The sequence below is a fragment of the Hirundo rustica genome, chromosome Z (genome assembly GCF_015227805.2).
Source record: "Hirundo rustica isolate bHirRus1 chromosome Z, bHirRus1.pri.v3, whole genome shotgun sequence".
Lineage (NCBI taxonomy): Eukaryota > Metazoa > Chordata > Aves > Passeriformes > Hirundinidae > Hirundo > Hirundo rustica.
In genome coordinates this window covers 754,820-773,750 of record NC_053488.1, presented here as the reverse complement: position 1 = coordinate 773,750, position 18,931 = coordinate 754,820, and the positions used below count along the sequence as shown (strand labels likewise).

Genomic DNA, 18,931 nt, shown 5'->3' with positions numbered 1-18,931 from the left:
TATTTGTCAAGAGGAAAAAAAAAACAACTCCTTGAAGTAAAATAAAATTTTACTTTTTGTATTATTTTGCTGCTTAATCCATGTAATTTTTTTCTTCTTGAAAGTACTGCTTTACTATTTTATACCCTCCTGGGCAGCTGCAAAGACTGATTTAATGCTTGGCAGTATCAGCTCATTGTTACTGACAGGACAGACACATGTTCCACGTATTAATCCTCACTGAGGTAAACCTGCAATAAAACAGTTTTTCCTAACGTTCAGTTCGGGTGCACGAAAATCAATAATGTGAGTGTTTCCAGGGAATACAGCATGTTTGTTAGCTCAGTTAACCACAACGGGGTTTCGCCTCTGGAAAACCAGAAGGGAACTGTGGCATCTTCCCAACAACATATGAGATACCTGAAATAAATACAAATACAACCCCAAATCTTACTCTTGCTGCTCTTTACATACTGGAAGCAAAGTCAAAACCCAGTTTTGCTCGCTTCCGTGTTTGTTTTTCCACCTGCTCAATATCTGACTGGAACCAGATAATCTTAAAGGCCTCTTTTAAACCCAAACCATTCCGGGATTCTACAATTCCCTAAGACGCGTGTCTTTGGATTCATCCTTATGGCCCCACCCTTGAGTCCGTAACACAATCCAGAGGCTGGTAGCTCTCTAAAACGCCGTGATTTTGGTGTGGACCCGTCTGACACGCAGAATCCCCCCGGTGCTGGAGAGGTCTGTGCCACACTTACCGGTTGGTCTCGCACATTCCCTGGTAGGCTTCGATCGCGTCCGCCTGGTCAACGTGCCGGTCACTGTTGGGCCAGCTGGCACTGGGGGAGATGCTCTCCTAAAGTCAACGTGCAAAACAGCAATGTGACATCCTGCTTTAAAACTCTGCCTTGGCTCTACAAGCTCCTGACACCAAACAACTCCCAACTACTCCATTAAAATCATCCCTGGGGTGTCCACCACACTGCTGAGTTTCTATGGATCCACACACACAGAAGAAGAGATAAGAGATGGAAGAAGGATACAGTGATAAGAGATGGAAGAAGGATGCAGTGAACTTGGGAAAAGGATAAGCAGGGTGCTTGGCCTGGTCTGAAATAAACACCAAAACCCTGAGGAATGATAAGAGAGCGAATCAATAAAGTTTGAGTTTCTGGAAAATGTGCCCTTCCATTGGAATGTGCTCTAGATACAAATCCCATCACAGCTGTTTGAGAGAGAGGCTACCTTCTTGCCTGCATGTCAGAAGAAACACATTACAGCTGCACCAGCCTGAAACGAGCAGAATCTGGTCTCGAAATTCTTTTCCCTCACCCCATTTCCTTGCACAGAAAGATAATTGCTGCAAAACATTACCAGGAACACGCTGAACCACACACACTGCTGCAGGGGTGGTGTGGGCTGGCTTACCCTCATCAGGCATGGGCACTAGGGCAGTACCATGGCACAGAGAGTCCTGGGCTGTCTGAAATGCCAGGGACTACATCCCATCCCCGGGCAGGACCTGCTGCACAACCCTCCATGACCTCCCTGTGCCATCCTGCCCACCAGAGCAGAAATGGCATTGCTCAGGCAGCCAGCCAGTCCCCACCAACAGAGGGGAAGAAGGAAAAGAAAATCAGTTACCCTCTCCTTTACCATGTTTTTCTTTGTGTCCTTCTGCTGGGCTGCCTTCATGATCTGCGACCTGAGGGTGAGCACCTCCTCCTTGCGCACCTCCAGCTCCTCGTTGGCCGATTTCAGCTGGTTCAGGAGGAGGTTGTAGCTGTCCTGCACATCATTGGAGTAGTTGTTCTGCACGGCGTGGTCTGCGATGGCCTTCCTCAGCTCATTGAGCTCATTTTTCAGCTTCTTGTTCTCCGACTCCAGCTCTTGCCTCTGGGAAACATAGAGCCATTAAGCGGTTTAGATAAACTGCCCTGTGGTGCCTCATCCGCTTCTGAGGTGCCACTAAGGTGACTCAGATATCAATGATTACAGATCAATGCACGCCAGGATCTGGGTTTTGCTGCCAGCCCAGTCATCTGTGGTTCAGGGAAGGTAATTTTGCTTTAGTCAGCAGTCAGCAGTTGCTATTTAATAACAGCGCTACAGGGTGACCCGGGGTATTTTTTCTTTCATGACACTATTCCTAAACACGAAAGCAGGCTGTTAAAGAAGCTAAGCATGCTCTTTTCTCCTCCACCTCTTTTCCTTCTGAATCAGTAAATCACACAACCCCCACAACGTTCAGCTCACCTTTCATATTCATTAGATAAGCTGGAAGACGCTGATTTGCACACACCATCATCGTGGCAGGCATCCCTTAGGTGAGCCACAGGTCTGTGAATTGCCTCTTCTCTCATACACTTTGTAATTCCCCCACCCCAGCGCAGTGTTTACAGCTAGAGGATTTCCTCACCCTGATGTCTCCCCAGCCACTGGCATTTGACAGGCAGGGCCAACACTGTGCTAGCTTGATGCCAACTGATTCTCCTGCACAACATCTTTGCTGAGACAGCTGAAGGGCTTATTTTGCATGGCAGCAGAAGACAGAAGAACAGAACCCTGGCAGCTAAGACAGCCTTCATTTTAGTCCGTCACCACAAAGCTTTGCTGGCAGGTGGCAGCACAACATTTGGCAGCTCTCTGCCACCACCCAAAACCCACCTGGAGAATCCTTGCAAGAGCAGCTTTGCTCCCTTGCACATGGTGGAATCACAGAATCATGGAATGGTGTGGGTTGGAAGGGAGACCTTAAAGCTCATCCAGTTCCAACCCACTGGCATGGGGAGTGGCAAGGACACTTTCCATTACACCAGGCTGCTCCAAGCCCCATCCAACCTGGCCTGGAACACTTCTGGGGATCCAGGGGCAGCTTTACTGGGAAATCTGTACCAGAGCCTCACCACCCTCACAGCCAAGAACTTCTTCCCAATATCCCATCTAAATCTACCCTCTTCAAGCTTAAAGATCCTCCACCTCTGGGTGCTGCATGGTGACACCCAGGACTGCTCCTTCCCGTCCCCACACTCACAGACTTCTCAGGCAACGCCAAACCCCAACAGGACTCTTGTCCAGCACAGCCCAAACCAACACCCCTGCACGTGAGCTGACAAAGTCTGCTGTGGGGGTCAGCTCTTTCCCAGGGACCAACCCCCATCCGTGTGGATTCTCCGGTGTCTACAACAGCACAAGATCATCCCCCACTGTCACCCATGTGCCTCATCTCCCTGCTGCTTACTGAGCCTCCCCACAGCTTCCTTTCACAACCCCTCTTATCTCTGGGATATCTGCTTCACTATCAGCGTGGGCTGAGTCAAGCTAATGAATCCAAAAATGGCTGGGGGGGGATTTATACAATTTATACAATTTACACAGTGTGTAGCTAGCACAGCTGTGTAAACCCCGTTTCCTATGGAAACGGGTGCTGTAATTATAAATCCTTACAAATTATAAATAGCATGGCTTATCACAGCAGAGGTGTGAACAGAATAGCTGATCTGGCATCTGGGCAGCATGCTCCTAGCTGAACAAACAACATCAGTAATGGGGCACATTCAGGTACTTTATACCATCTGTCGTGAAAAAAACCAAAAGGGTGAGAAATGCCTCGGATCCATCAATTCCTCCACATTAAGCACGGCAGAGGGAGCATATGAGACATGGGATTTTCTCTAACTGGTGTTTAAAGCAGGAGTTGGAAGTGTGTGCGTGGTGGGAATTGATAGCACACTGGGCTTAACTCTTCCTGCTACATGGAGAAGCATCACCCCTCAATGATCATGAAAGAAGTTACTTGCTTTTCTACTAAAATTACTCTTCTGTGGGTTTTGTTATTTGCTTTACTTTTTTTGCTTTGCTTTACTTTTCCTTAACCTTCCTCCTCCTCCTCTTTGTATCTCTTTCTCACTCTCTTTTTTATCATGGGTCAACCACACTGCTAACTGCAAGGGCTGGTCATTTCAAGCTCTGCTCTGGTTAGAAACAAAGCCAGGAAGACCAGGAAAGAAAGCAATAACCAGTAACCCTGCTCCAAGGGCCCCTACTGTACACTCCACTCCTTTCAAAGTTTACATTTAAATTTATTCCCTACTCCTTTTCTTTGTGGGTTTCATGGAGCAGTGTTAAAACACCTTCTGGCCCCAGCTCATACACTCTTTTTGCATCAGCATTTGCCACAGAAGATCAGAAGCTAAAATAAAATGCTACGGATGTGGAAAGAGATTCCTACTGGCAAAGTGAAAAATGCCCTTTCTTCAGCATGGTCCAGTCATGCTGATTTATTTGACAAATATCTGATAAACAAATTTGACCAAAAAAATTTTACAGCCAGGATGCACTGAACTTGAACTCACACTTGCCCCAACATATGCAGCGTTAAAGAGCTCTGACACCCAAGCACTAATGGTGATGGAAATAACTTCCCTCTTTAGCAAAGAGCAGTGCTGGGGGAAGTGTCAGCTTGCCTAAGTGAGAGGTTAGCACTGCCATGCCAGGATTTTTCCCCCTCTCTTCTTTTCTGGTACTCTGCAGGAAAAGAAAATGAAATCCTTGACACAGCTCGTTTTATGATGAGCTGCCAAGTTCTAAGGGATGAAGCAAACATCCCAGCTATGCAACGAGTTAGAAACTGAATTATGCATCATGCTCCTGCTTGGAATCCTAGAATGGGTGAGTTAGGAAAGATCTTTAAAGGCCACCTAGTCCAGCTGCAGGGACAGCTTCCCCTGGAACAAGTTGCTCAGAAACACAGAGTCAGAGCAAGGGCTCCTTGGTGTTTTCATTCCCACTGCCACTTTCCCAGCTTGAAGAAAGAAGGAAAACACATTTTTCCCTGGTGCGTCTGAGGGACATATCTCCTTGTTTTGCATTCCTGGATGAATAACCAAACATCTGGCTGGGCGTATTTTTGGCCACCATTTTTTGAGAAATGTATTTATCCATTACGAAGGACAGGCTACTTCTGCCTGTAAATTTATCAGTGTTAGCTGAGTTTCCCACATTTCTTCTCAGCCTTACAAAACCAAAAAACAGATGAGCCTCTCTAATGGAGCACCGTGCCTCACTCACTTCCCTCCATCAGAATCTGCTTCAACAACAGGCTCTCCACCAGATGCTAATTCCAAGGACAAATCCCTGCCATCACAGGTGTCGTGACAGTAATTATCATAGTAATAATTACACCAAGACACCAAGCTGGAGGACAGAAGACACCTATCAGAAGTATCAGACCATGTGCTGGTTGCAAGAAAGCAAACCTGCAAAGCAAACCTCCAGTAACACCCACACCATGTATTGTCATGCTTGAGGGATTGTGACTGCCAAAAGTGTCTGAAATGAGACATAAAAGTATGGAATCTTACAACAGCAGAGACAGTCTGAGTTGGAAGGGACCTTAAAGTTTATCTCATCCAAACTGAAAGAGAGAAGTTTTAGATCAGAAAGGAGGAAAAAATTCCTGGCTGTGACGGGGGGCGGGAGGCCCTGGCACAGAGAAGCTGTGGGTGCCCCTGGATTTCCTGGAAGTGTCCAAGGCCAGGTGGGAGCAGCCTGGTCCAGTGGAAGGTGTCTCCATCCATGGCTGACTAACTGGTTCCTCACAAGCCATCCAAGAGAATCCACAGAAAGACTGCCTTGTGTGTGAGCTTTTAGGCAACTCAGACTATTTCCCCGAGATAAAGTCTTTTCAAGCTGGTGAAAAGGAAAAATAAACATATTCACAATAAACTCTTAAAGGAGCCAGAGACAGTACAAATATTTGAGAAACGTATTAGCAGGAGAAAGAGAAGACAGGAGTAGCTTTGTCATAGCCATGGAAGCAGCTGTCAAGGGGGAAGGAGGGAAAAGAAGCCCTCAAAATCAGCAGTAAGTCACTTTTGCCTTGCAGACGGAGACTTCAGGCTGTGTCCTGTGTTCAGATGTGGTGGGAACAGAAGGGAAGTGTATCTGTCTCTCTTTTCCAGTGGTCCCTCTCAGGTAAACACTCCTACAGGGAATGTGAAATGCCTGCAGGGTAATTTTCCACCTGCTCTAGACGAAAGTTTAAAGAACCCTGCATTTTTGGCAACACACGCCCCCTATTCTTATGAAACGCTATTAACATTAAATGGTATTTTAAAGTTTGTTAGATATGTCTTACTAAGAATCCTAGTATGTTAGTATGCAAAAAGTATAAAAAATCCAAAATTAGTATTTCTGAACTTCCAGGGTTAAACCTCGAAGAAAACACAGTTTGTGAATTCACACAGAAGTCAGAACTCCAGAAGCCATTTAAGGAGGTGGTGGTTCTCATCTGCTGGGTTTTCACCTTCAAAACTGCACGTCCATTTTTTTCTACGGGGTCAAAAAACTTAAACCTTCCACAAGTATGTTTAACCAACTGGAAAACACTTGGAGAGTGACCTTGCCGTGCTTCTTCTCCAAGGGGCTATGCAGAGGTACTAAGGAAATTCAGTGGGATCCCCTGCATCACAAACAGCACATTTAGCAAGAGCTACACCAATATCATGCTAGGAAAATAAAATGGGATTGATTAAGCGTCACAAAAATCTACTGCTAGAGATAAGAGCTTAGTGAGGGTTCGACATCCTTTCTATCTCTAATTTCTTTTTTTGCTTCTTTTTGCATCCTTCTGAGGAGATGATGCAGAAGCAAAATTTGCTATTACTACTGACAGATGGTTTAGCATCATGTTGTTCTGGAAAACATATGTTCCTCTGGACTTCTCGGTTGCATTGCAATATTTGTTAAGGGGACAGGGAGAGAAGGAACATCAGAAAGGTAGGTCTGCACTGAAAAAACAGCATTAAAAATTTCTCTTAGTAACCCTATCCCAGGAATTGTTTTTCTGAGGATAAGCAGGACATAAGAATTGGTCTAAAACAGTCAAGGCCAGAAGTGTTTGAATACAGTTAGAGCAGGAGGACAGAACACACAGAAGCTGCAACAGGAGACCAGGAGGTTTCAGCTGCTCTGATTGTCACAGAGGGAAAGAAATGGGGACAGAAACTGTCAGGATTTAGACCTTGGGGGCAAAATAAATTCTAGGGTAGGGCAATAGCTGATAAAAAACAGGATGACTGTGATCTGCCAGCATTTCTGCTGGGAGATGGAGGCTAATACTGCAAATCACACCACAGGTTTATCTGGGTTTGACTGCAAATCACACCACAGCTGAGTTTAACCTGAGTGGCACCTTAGGACAGCACAGGAAGTGGGTAAGAAGCAGAGGTGGAGCCTGGAACAAGAAACAGCTGTAAGAATTTACACCTGCTGCAAAGCCAACTGCTGAGACCTGCAGCGCCCTGTCAAAGGGAGCCCAACAAAGTCCCAGAGGGAATACCTGCCGTGGAAAAATCCCCCTTCACCACGAGTGGGCTTGTTACCTCCACAGATGACTCAGAGACAGGTAGATCAGCAGAGAACAGATGTTGCCCCATAGAGAAACATCTGTGAGCCCATTCCAGGCCCAGGAGCTGATGGAAAGCTATAGATTTCCAACTGCCCTCTCTAACAGAGCTGATTACAGCAGGTTTTGGATTATTATCACGTTCACACCATGGCTGCTGGAGCCATGCAATAGGTTCCAGCACTAAGCAGAAGCCTCTCACTCACCTTCAGGCTGTTGTATGCAAAATCTTCATATTCCGAAGTCACTTCAGTCTTTGTTTCAATTACCTGTGCAGATTAAAGAGGTAAATTTATATTTAGGAGCAGGCAGAGGAACCGGCACACAGCAAGGGGTAGCTGGGCACGTCTCCATCAGCATTCAGCCCTGCCGGCCAGCTCAACCGTAATAATGTCATTAATTGCCATCAGACAGCAACCCAGCAACACCAGTGGGGCAGAGGACACTCCAGGAGAAACGGGTTTAATCTCTCATTAATATCTTGATAACTGCACCTCGCTGCAGCTTTCAAACAATGACAGTCATTAAGGGAACAATCTTCAACACAGCAGCTGGAAAACAGGTTTTTAATCCTTCTGCAGCAGGAATGAGAGGCTGGGGAAATCTCCTGTTTCACGTGTTTCCTGCAAATTGCTAGGGGTGATCAATAAGGATATCTAGTGAAGCAAGTAGATAATTACTGTTGATTCTGTTGAGTCTCTTACTGCATTTATTCAAAGGTACGCTGATATCACACTGGAGAGTAATAACAAAAATAATTCCCAAACAAAGCAACAGGAGCCCCAGAAATTTCAAATATGTAGCCAAGAGGGATGGCATTTGCCCAACCATTTGTAAAAGAGCATCTTCAGTGCTTCAGGGCACCAAGCACACAGCACTGCTGTTTCATGGCACACTCTGGCCTCTGACAAACCACAGAACCTTGGCTGCAGATGGCAGGGAAAGCACATACAAGAGATCTGCTATTAAAATCCCCAGTCCCAGAAGTCAGCTCACCACAGCCTAGAGAGCTGTATTTTCAGACTTACAGATTCCTGTCCCCTGTATTACCACTGGGTTGATTTTCTTAACATACATGTTTTTAATTTGCTTTCAAGCAAGAAACTCAAAGTGCAAGAAGGGTTTTTTTGGTGGGGTTTGTTTTGGGGTTTTTTGTTTGTTTTTTGGTGGGTTTGTTTTGGGTTTTTTTGGTTTTGGTTTTTTTTTCACAAGAAAGGAATAATACAGCAAAAGAATACCCCTGCCTTGCAACAGAAATGGAGAACCCATTCTTCTAACAGCTATCCTGATGTTTCTGATTTACTACACTACTTTTAACCTGTATTCCTCTGATCATTACCGAGGAAAAAAACCCACACAAGACACACAGAGGATAATAAAACCAAACTGAGGACACCAGCCTGACTGACATGTGAGTGAAGCACTTTTCAGCTCATGCCACACACTGCTGGATGGAGGGAAGGCAGGACAGCAAAGAAATGCTTGAATAACAGAGAAAGGGAGGGTTGTTGAACATGCAAGGTGCCACAGGTGGGACACAAGGTCAGTGCTGGTGGAATAACGTGTGCCAAAATCAATTCTACCTTTCATTGCTTTCAAGAAGCTTAAGATATTGCCCTAAATATTTTATAACTAGTTTGTTTAAACAAATAAATAAAGCAGTTCTCCTGTCCAGTTGTGTTTAGCTGACAAAAAAGGTTTATCTCCATTTTCCAGATGGATCTGTAGCCTCTTAAGTTGAACTTGTCATTCTCAAAGCTAAATTCCTACATCACGTGGCCTCAGGCAATCAAGGAAAGCCAGCTACAAATATGAAATATTAGTATCCTTGAAAAGCTGCCTCTTGCCTGGGATTGCTTGATCTCTTGCTCCTTTTTCTCCAACTGGGCTTGCAGCTTCTTCCTCTCCAGCTCGAGCTCCCTCACTCGCTTCTGCAGCTTTAGGAAGAGGGTCATGTCCATGGCTGCTTTCTCCATCCCAATCTCCTGGAGAAGAACAGGAGGGAGGGAAAAAAACAGAAGACCTCAGTGTCAAGTTTTACAACCATGCACAATGCCACATGCAACCTGATTGTACATCAGCCACAGCCAGGAGCTTCCTAAGAAACACATGTACTTCCAAAGAGCAAATCCACATTTTAAATACCTATTTTTCGTGCCAGTAAAATACCTGACTTGTTTTGATAAATCATTGAACGCTTAATAGCCCAACCAATAAGTAGGTGATGGGGGCTAAGAACATAAAAAACATCCTACTGGGCCCCTTTTAGTTAAGTGTTTTTTTTTTTGGGGGGGGGGAGGGGGTGCGGTTTAAACTGCCTTCACCTGGAATATTTTATATCAAAGCATTGTCAATACTGATTATTTTGACTTCTGAAAATGCTTTCAGAGCAGTTCAGAAACACTAAAGCAATATAACAGAGCAGCCAGCAAAGAGAAGTGGGGGTTTCTGCAGGCATGGAATTGGTACAAAAAGTATGGTCTTGCCAGGAGGTGGCAGACCCTAGGAACATTCATCACCGACAAGTGCTCTTGAGTCAGAAAAGCGGAGTTTAAAAAGCAGCCTGTTCTGTCAGATGTAAGTAAAAACCACATTTTTCTTTTCCACAGGATCCCTGATAGCCAAGGAATAATTTGCGCTGCTCTTTCCTGCACTAGGAGACTGTTGATTTGATTACAGGGCCTGTGCTGGCCAGCAAAGCATCCATGAAGATGCATGGGAGTGAAAATTCTTGGGGCAAGAGGGCAGTGAATTCTGGCATCCTTGCGGAGAAGGCTCATGATACAGTCATGATCCACCAGACTGGGTGTAACTGCGGCGATGAATTTTCATCAGTCTCTAAGCTGGTATGGCCCAAAGACAGTTCCATATGATTTTTAAAGCCCTGATGCCACAAACAAGTAGCATTTTCCAGAGCGCCACAACTCCGCAGTACCTCTCACACAATTAACAATGCGTTTCTACAGCACAGAATCAATTTTACCCAACGCACCACACCACCCAACCTCTACTACCCACCCCCATACTACAAACCACACACCCACAACCACCCTGAACACAGCTCCTCCCTCTTGGCTCCTATACCATGCACAGAAATCATTGATCCCTCATGAAAATTGGGCAACCTCCAATGAGATCCACATTGCACTTATCTCCCCTTGGGAATTCTCCTTAAAAAACCTCTCTCTAGGTTACGGTGAGCAAAGTGTGTCAAATCCATGAGCCTTTGCAACATTATGTTAATTTATTACTTCCCATTGGTTAGCTCCCCAGTTCCTGGTTTTTACCCCCTTTGATTGGTTCTTTCTGTACCCTCTTCCCTGACTGGTCCCTTTCCAGTTCCTTTCCCTATTGGCCAAGTTGTCAAACCCCAACCCCTGGCTATCCTATATAATCCCTTCTCCCTTGACTTCTTTGCATCTTCCTTGGGGTTCTCACCCCTTTGGGAATAAAGAAGACTCCTGAGGACTGGAAGATTCCCGTCCTGTGTCCCGTGGTTCTTTCTCCTGCATTGCCTGGAGCGGCAATCGCGGCCCTGCTGCCAAGGCAGCACTCACAAGAGAGCTGATCACTCTGAGTGCCTGTGCCGAATGGGGTGTCTTTCTAAAGAGTAGGGTGTCTTTCTAAAGACGTTTCTGGCAAAGAAGGTCACAGCACCTTTCCACCACCCTGACTGCGACACCCTCCCTGCTGGTTCACTGTACCTCCACCTGCTGTATCACATCCTCGGTGTCCCCGATCTCAGAGGTGCAGATGGATGGGTTATTGGAATCAGACTCCAAGCTGCTCTGGTTGGATGGGTTTCTCCTGTGCCCCGATGTTTGCTGCCAAGAAATGATGCAGGCACATAAAGCACCCAGTGTTAAAGGATTCCTCTTGAAGTGTTGCCTCTTTAGAGCAAATATGTGACTATATACTTAAGTTACCTTATAGAGAACTACATGTTCTAAGTTTTTATGCCCTAACCTTAAAATGCATATTAACACTTCAAACTGCAAAGATATAGAAGCTCAGTTTAAAAATTCTGCATGAATCAAAGGCTCTTCATGACACCAGATGCCTGGTAAGTGTGAACACGCAAATCTGAGCTCAAGGTTGTGCTGCTGACACTACCCTCTAGGACCCTCTTTTAACACTCAGCCTTCCATCAAATCCAGCAGCACTCTGATTTTCAACAGTTTTTCTAACACTTTAGCAATGCTGAACATAAAGAGCTGGGGTTTTGAAACTCTGAAGTCATATTGCTGGAAGGTTTTTTTTGTTTTTTTAACCCAACACCTACACATGAACGTCACTGACACAAAAGCCAAACAAGAGCAAGCATGATCCAGCTTTTGCTCAGATTCACTGACATCTCTGAGCATTTCACAGAGAAGCATAGAAGACCAAGCTCCTTTTTCAAGGAACACAAATGGTTTGGCTCCAGTGCAGAGAGGTATTCTTGGAAACATCAAGTGCAAATTGCCCACTAATGGCAGCTGTATTAAATGTTTTGGGGGTGAGTGAGCCACATTATCCAGGCACCAACATCAGGTCCAGGGCACAAGGGAACAGGGATTTCATTACCTTAAAAATAGTAATTTCATCCTTCAAGTTGTCATATTTCTGCTCCAGACTTGCATACTCTTTTACCAGGTTCTGATAACGAGATCTCTCTTCTTCGAGCTCTTTCTTCATCTGGATATTTTCCTCAACTGTGTTTTGTGCAAATTCATCTTTAAAATAGGAAGGGGAAAAAAAAAGAAATTATGAACTTTAGCTCAGAAACAAGCTTTTTTTAAACATGTGGAACAACAACAACTAATGAACAAATACTCTCAGCCAAGAGCATTTAAAATCCATGTAAGCATTCACTAATATTTAGAGACTGTTATAATCTGTATTTGTTGCCTCAAGATTTGAAACAGCTTGAACTCTTCTGCTTGCAGAGTCCTTTGTCTTGAGTTAAAGTGAAGTCTCCAGCTCCTACAAACCATCATTTAGCTGTGACAGCTCCACCTCCCATGTGCCTGCCATAAGCACAGGACAGTACGTAAGCACATTCGTGTTGAAAAAGTGGTACTTGCTGCATATAAAAACCTCCCTGCCTGCTTCCCACCTGCAGCTTTGGCACAGGGGCAAACCAACAACAGCAGCTCTCCCTCATGTCATCATCAACCATTTACCATGGCAAGACTGTGGAGGTTCAAAGCAGCTTTTATCCAAATAAATCCAGTTATCTGTTGAAAACTCCCTTTTGGAAGCAAACCCGGTCCCTTCTTTTCCTGAAGAACCAGGCAAATGTAGCCTGTGTGTTGTTTTAAATGCATGAACAAGAAACCAACACCCTCCACTTCCTTTCTCCCATCCTAGATGCTCCAAAAGCATCCTGCAAGGGAGGAATAAATATTTGCGGCAAATTTCTTCTTAATATATTGGTCTTATCTTTATAAGGAATAAAGGTTATCTTTATTCCTCTATTCTGTGTTAGGCTAGGTGCGAAAGGCACTTCATAAGTACCACAGAGCAGTGTTAGCTACATCCGCAGCACGATGGTATTTGTAAATCTTTGCAAAATCAAAGCTGAAAAGGGTGACAAAAAATAGAAAAGCTCAATACACACATGAGAGTCTCTTTTGTGAAACAGGATTTTCCCAGGTTGCTTCCTCTATGTATGGCTTGTCAGCTAAGTCTCTGTTTTAAAAAAACACTCACAGGCTCGTGTCACACTAGAGAAATCCTTTGTCACAGCTCAATAATGTGAATTGTGCTGCCCCTTGGATCCCTTATTAATCATTCTCGGGACACTGTTATTCCCTACTCCACCAGCTTCACTGCCTCCCACACCATATGCATGAAATGCTTTAACATAACCGAACTAAAAAGCCTTGCTGGGTACTTTATTCTGTATTTCACCTATTAAACTAGCCTCTGGCTTATCACCCGCCAGTAGGACAGCATGAACAGAACTACCTGCACAACAAAGGCCACCAGGAAAGGGTCACGGTAAGATTAGCATTTTTCAAGTTGGGGAAAACAAGCTTCAGAGGAGAAGATTAAGCCCTTGGCTAATGGAGGCATGACGATGCTATAGACAGTTTTCCTACCTTCAGACTGACAGAGAATCCTGCTGTTCAGCTCCTCTTTTTCCTGCTTCAGGAGAGCGTTTTCTTCTTCCAGGTCAGAGATACGCTATGGAACAACAAGGCAGAGAGTTACTGCTGGCTGCAGGGCAGAGCTCCTGCAGGGATTAATTTCACCTGGCAGGAGACAGGGGGCTTTGTTCAGCCTCTCTTTGCTCTTTAAAAGATCTGTTCCCCTGTGTTTTGCCACTTATCGTTTGTACACCAGTATCAGAAGCGCAGGAGAAATGCACTGCTAAACAGAATAACCTTCCCTTTCCTGAGGGCACCTCTCCTTTAAATCAACACTTTCAGCAGAATCTTACAAAATACTGAGCAGCTGGACTTGGTGGCCATGATCTGCAGGAGCAAAGGCCTTGCAAGGGATCAGGTCATCAAATCAGAGGTTTATTTTTCCATCTCAATGAGCTTCATCATTGTCTTCAAGTCACAGCACTGAGTCACAGCTGCTGGGGAAATAAATCTACTGACTGTTCCCAGAGGTGTATCACTTTAGGGGCTGAGATGGACACTGTGAATGTGAGCTGAGAGAATAGGTCAGGCTTTTTTAACTTTATTGTACCCAATGCATGTAGCACGATGAGTCACTTCAGTGCTTCCCACAGCTACAGAACCTCTGGTACAGTGAGGAATGACATGTACCAGGGCCCTTGGCATTACAACAGCAGCACATTTAGCCATTATCAACAACAACAACTGCCTCATAAAATACAATGCAAACAGGAACTAAATCCTCAAAAATGCTATTTTCGCTTGTGACAACCGCAAGGCTGTACTGATGCTGACAGCAACCAAACCTGGGACGTTATTCAGCCTCCTGAATTCTGGTGCATTCAACAGCATTATCTCAAAACACACAACCACCGTATTGCCAAGTGAAAAATGATGCCACAGCTAAGCAGGATGATTCTGCTGCTGTCAGGTGGGAGAACACACATCATCCCAGAACGTGTCATTCCCTGTTGCCTGCTCCTTCACTTCCTGTAGCCACCGCTCAGGAAACGGCTACACACAGCAGAAGGATTTCAAGGCGCCAACGATAAACAACACTGCAAACACCATAATAAGAGTTTTCAAAGTCCAAGAGCAGTAATTTTGCTGTCACCACTAGATTAAATTTATAGGCAGCCCAGCTGGCATGCATTCCTAGCACAGATTTCAGTCTTCCACACAAGCGTGTTCCAATTAAGGCATTTTTTCAAACACTGGCTATGCCAGATACATACTAATCTAATACATACTAATGATGAGGACAAAAACACAGTGCATATTTGCTTATAAGTCACAACTGAATCAGTCCTGTTCCATGCACAAACTGAAAAACCTCCCCACTCATTACTCTCCCTGTTAATTTACTCCAGCTGCCTGCATTACATCTGTCTGCACCTCTCCTAGAAGGCTGGAGTCTGGATGTACAACTAGAAAGTGAAAAACCCCACAATTTAGGCATACAGAGCTACTGGTGTTTTAATTGCTGTGAACTGAGCCAAGATTTTAATATTTTGTACCAAAACCAACAGTACTCCTTCACCATAAATCACATCTGCCATTAGATAGTTCTGGTGTCTTCAAGGCAAGAAGAATTCTTAAAAAAATTAAACAGATACAGGAGTGATGGAATGGAAGGAAAACCTGTGATGCAATGGGACAGCAAGGAACTCTACTTGTTTGTCCCATCAAACTCCACTTGTTCCTGTCCCATACCAGGAAAATGTTAAGGTGGTGGGATTATTTTACAAATGTTTTTTATTGGGTGCTGATAAGGAATTCTCTGCCCAAAGCTATGATGGTTGGAAAACAAAACTGGACAAAAATGTTTGAGTATTCTCAACCGTGCTGAGAGGATATTTGGAAGAGAAAGACTTAACATAATCCACAACAATTATTCCCATATTTTAATATTTCTAATCCAGATTGGGTATTTTTAAGATGTTCTCTTGAATCGCTAATTTTTTTCTGTATTCCTATTTGTACGTGAAACAGGAACAAGCTCAGAGTCCAAAACATGTGTGTGACCAAGCCAGTGGGAACATGAACAGTGCACTACACACGGGGAGAGGCAAAGGGGGCAGGTCACACCATGGCCAAGCAGCACCAACTCCACCCCTGATACCTACACAGACAACGTTTGTACCTCCTGCTTGTCTTTCCACGGGAAACAGATCTTTGGAGGCGCTTCAAATGCAAGAGCACTTGCTTGGAAAGATTTCTGTGGAGGATGCTGAGCAGGGAGCACTTGTGATGGCTGCAGCTCTTATCTAAGTGTTACCCTGGAACAACCTGCTCATGAGATCTGCCTCTCATCCTCCCCCAGTCTTGTAAGGAAAGGATGATGGCAATTGGCACTTTTCTAATGGAATTCCTGGCCAGGCTGTGAATTATTCTAGCAAGATTAGGTGCTACCAAAAGCCCTAAAAAGAGCTGGTTGGTACTTACCCAGACGTTTCAACCTTTATCACAAAATTAAGCAAGAAGAGCTATTCTAAAATTAAGAACTTGGAGAGAATAGCTATGACAAAGAGATCAAAGGACTTTTTTCCAGTAACTAAATCATAACTGACATGGATTTGCAGGAGCTGCAGAAAAATTTAAGGCTCATCTCAGTCTCACTCAGAAGTGAGATATATTTGGGGATCTGTCTCACTACAACCATGGCCGTGGTGTCATCTTGATATTGAAGGTGAAAACTGTTTCTCACCTGAATTTAGTTTCATGACACTTCCTAGCTTCTAGCAGATATTAGAACAACTAAAAAAAAATCTTCCCAGAATTTTTCTTCAGAATTTTTCTGGCTAAATCAATATTGTCAGGAAGGAAACAGGTCCTCTCCATCTTCCCACTTACAAGGAACAGAAGGGAGCAATGGAAAGCTAATGTCAGAAATGGGAGCCTGAACTGCTCATTAGAAATGTTTCATAATTAAACCATCTATTTTCATGGTGAAATGCACAGTATTTGCTCCGCTGTAGGCACTTTTACAACAAGGGAAAGCTTCTGCTTTGTTTTTATGCTTTTTAAAGCATTTCTTCAGTGATTAAGCCAACCTTCCATCCAAGTGCTCAAAGGGGATTTGCAATCAAGAGCAGAGAGAGAGAGACAGAGTTTATCCCCAGCTGCAGCACCTTAAAAATCAAGCATCCTTTCAGGCCCTAAAAGTTTGTGCTGCAGCTAATGAACAGAGGCCTGTGCCAAAAAGAACCTTATTATTTTAAAAGGAAATCATTGGTTTCACATGTCCCTGCGTGGGTGCACCACAGGTACAAGGAGTGGAACAAGTGTTCACCTAGCAGCTCTCTCGGTCCAGCCAAGGACAGCGAGTGTACAGACTGTTCACCTCTTTGAGAAGCACACCCAAAAGTGCCTTTCACTCGTGCCAGAGGCCAAGGGTAAATCACCCTGGCCACAGTCCTTCACCACAGCTTCTCAGCCAAACCCATCACCTGAGGGCTCAGCCTCGAGGGGATGTTAGCCACAGCAATGGTGCTGTGCGAAGTGCACTAGAAGAGCCTCATAAGAATGTTCTACCACTGTAATAATAACACAGCTGATTCCAGGCTTTTTTTTTTTTTTCTTTTTTTTTTTTTGTTTTTTTTTTTTTTTTTAATTTCCAAAAGTGGCTCATCTTCAGGTTGTCACACACCGAGCACTGTTCAAGAATAAGAGCTGCACAAAAAGCTTTTTCTTTGCGATTTATCGAGTAGAAAAGCCCCAAGTTTTTTTTCCAATAGCAGGATCAAAGATTCAGTTCAATTTCTGGTGCGGAAGAGATATCATGGATTTGGCTTGAGCAGCCACAAGCAATTGCAAATGAAACTGAACTCTCATGTCAGTGCCTCAGGTTAAGAGAACGGGTGTTACTCAGAATTAATCTGATCAGCAAAGAAATTCAGGGCAAAAGGTCCATCTTTGCTACATGCAAAACAAACTCTGCACTCTGAAGTCTCTTTCTCCCACTAGAATGCCTTCTTGTACAGAAGTGGCAGCGTTGGACCCCACTTCCACCCCAAGGGATAAAGCAGAGGAGCTGCACTTGATTGTCCTTGTGGTTCCCTTCCAAACCAAGATATTCTGTGGCTTTACATGAAGGAGGAAGGAAAAAATAAATCTGTTTTGTGCCTATCCCAGCTCCAAACCCTATAAAAGCTCATAACAACCAGAGCTGGTGCTGGAGCAGTGCCTCCCCTCAGGGAGGGAGGCTGGTCCACACACAGGTCATGCTCTGTGTGTACCTACAACACCAGCCATGTCAGAAACTGAGCCTTGTGTCCCATCCAGGGCTGGGATGAGGAATATTTACATCTTCCTAATATTTGCAGCATCTGTGACAGCGCTCTCCAGTAATCTGCATCACACACCATGAGGAATCACTGTATACACATGAAGCTCTCGGCATATACATGAATCTTAGGACAAGAAAAGCAGCTTTAAGTTATGCCGGGGCTGGTTTAGGTTGGGTATTAGGGAAACTTTTCTCACTGAAAGGCTTGTAAAGCATTGAACAGACTGCTTGGGGCAGCAGAGAGGTCACCAGCCCTGGAAGGGTTCAGAAACTGCAGGGATATGGCACTTGAGGACATGGTTTAGTGCTGAACACCGTGGTGCTGGGCTGACGGCTGGACTTGGTCTTTTTCAACCTTCACAACTCTGTGATTCCATGCTATTCATGGTTATTAGGCATCCTGATTTCCAGATGTGTTTGGGTTTGGGGCGTTTCCTTGTGGTTGGCAGCACAAACGGCAGCAGGGACAGGTGGACATCCCTGCAGGAGCTGGGCTTGAGTCAGGGCACCCCATGAGCTGGCTAAAGGTAAATCCGGGGGGCATTCAGCAGCAGAAATGATAATCAAATAACACACGCTCCCCTTCAGAGTAGTGAAGAGCGAGCTTTTGCCGGTATGGCCAGCTGCAGGAGACAACCTGAGGCAGACAGACAGACATACCTTCCTCAGCAGGTCCCTCTCCTTGCCATGGCTGTCCTCCATGGCCTCCCTCTGCCTGTGAGCCCTCTCCAGCTCCAGCCGCAGCCGCTCCATCTCCTCCTGCAGGCTGAGGAGCTGGTTGCCATCACCCCGCTGGCTCTGCTGGTACTGCTGCAGCTCCTTCTTCAGCTTCTCCACCTCGGAGGAGTGGGCTGATGTCAGCATGGATAGCTGCTCATTCAGAAGCTTGTTCTCCTTGTTCTGCAGCCAGCATCCCAAAAAAGAAATAAAACACGAGCACAGGTGACATCAGTGCATGCAGTGATGTGCCACAAAAGCAACCACTCAAATCCTCAAGCGTGGTGGGTGAGAGACCCCCAATAACAAACGTTTCCATGCAAATGCTAATGAAGCTCATAAAGCTAAAATCTATTTCTAAACTGTGGAGAAAGCTCAGTAATATTTTGGCAATGATTACAGAAGCATTTGTCAAATTGGTAT

The 18,931-nt window shown here is 44.8% G+C and overlaps 1 protein-coding gene across 3 annotated transcripts in view; it reads right to left on the bottom strand.

Moving 5' to 3' along the window:
* Positions 1–18,931, bottom strand: part of MYO5B (myosin VB) — a 153,149-nt gene that overhangs the window by 20,989 nt on the left and 113,229 nt on the right. For 2 of the 3 annotated variants that reach the window (XM_040090694.2, XM_040090696.2), the window contains exons 22-29: positions 18,452–18,691; positions 13,477–13,561; positions 11,957–12,105; positions 11,095–11,214; positions 9,238–9,375; positions 7,597–7,659; positions 1,639–1,878; positions 741–838 (exon numbers count right to left, since the gene is read on the bottom strand). In XM_040090694.2, coding sequence (XP_039946628.1) covers positions 741–838; positions 1,639–1,878; positions 7,597–7,659; positions 9,238–9,375; positions 11,095–11,214; positions 11,957–12,105; positions 13,477–13,561; positions 18,452–18,691 — 1,133 coding nt within the window. Of the gene's footprint in view, positions 1–740; positions 839–1,626; positions 1,879–7,596; positions 7,660–9,237; positions 9,376–11,094; positions 11,215–11,956; positions 12,106–13,476; positions 13,562–18,451; positions 18,692–18,931 lie in introns of all 3 variants that reach the window. The other variant, XM_040090695.2, reaches the window with a different exon arrangement.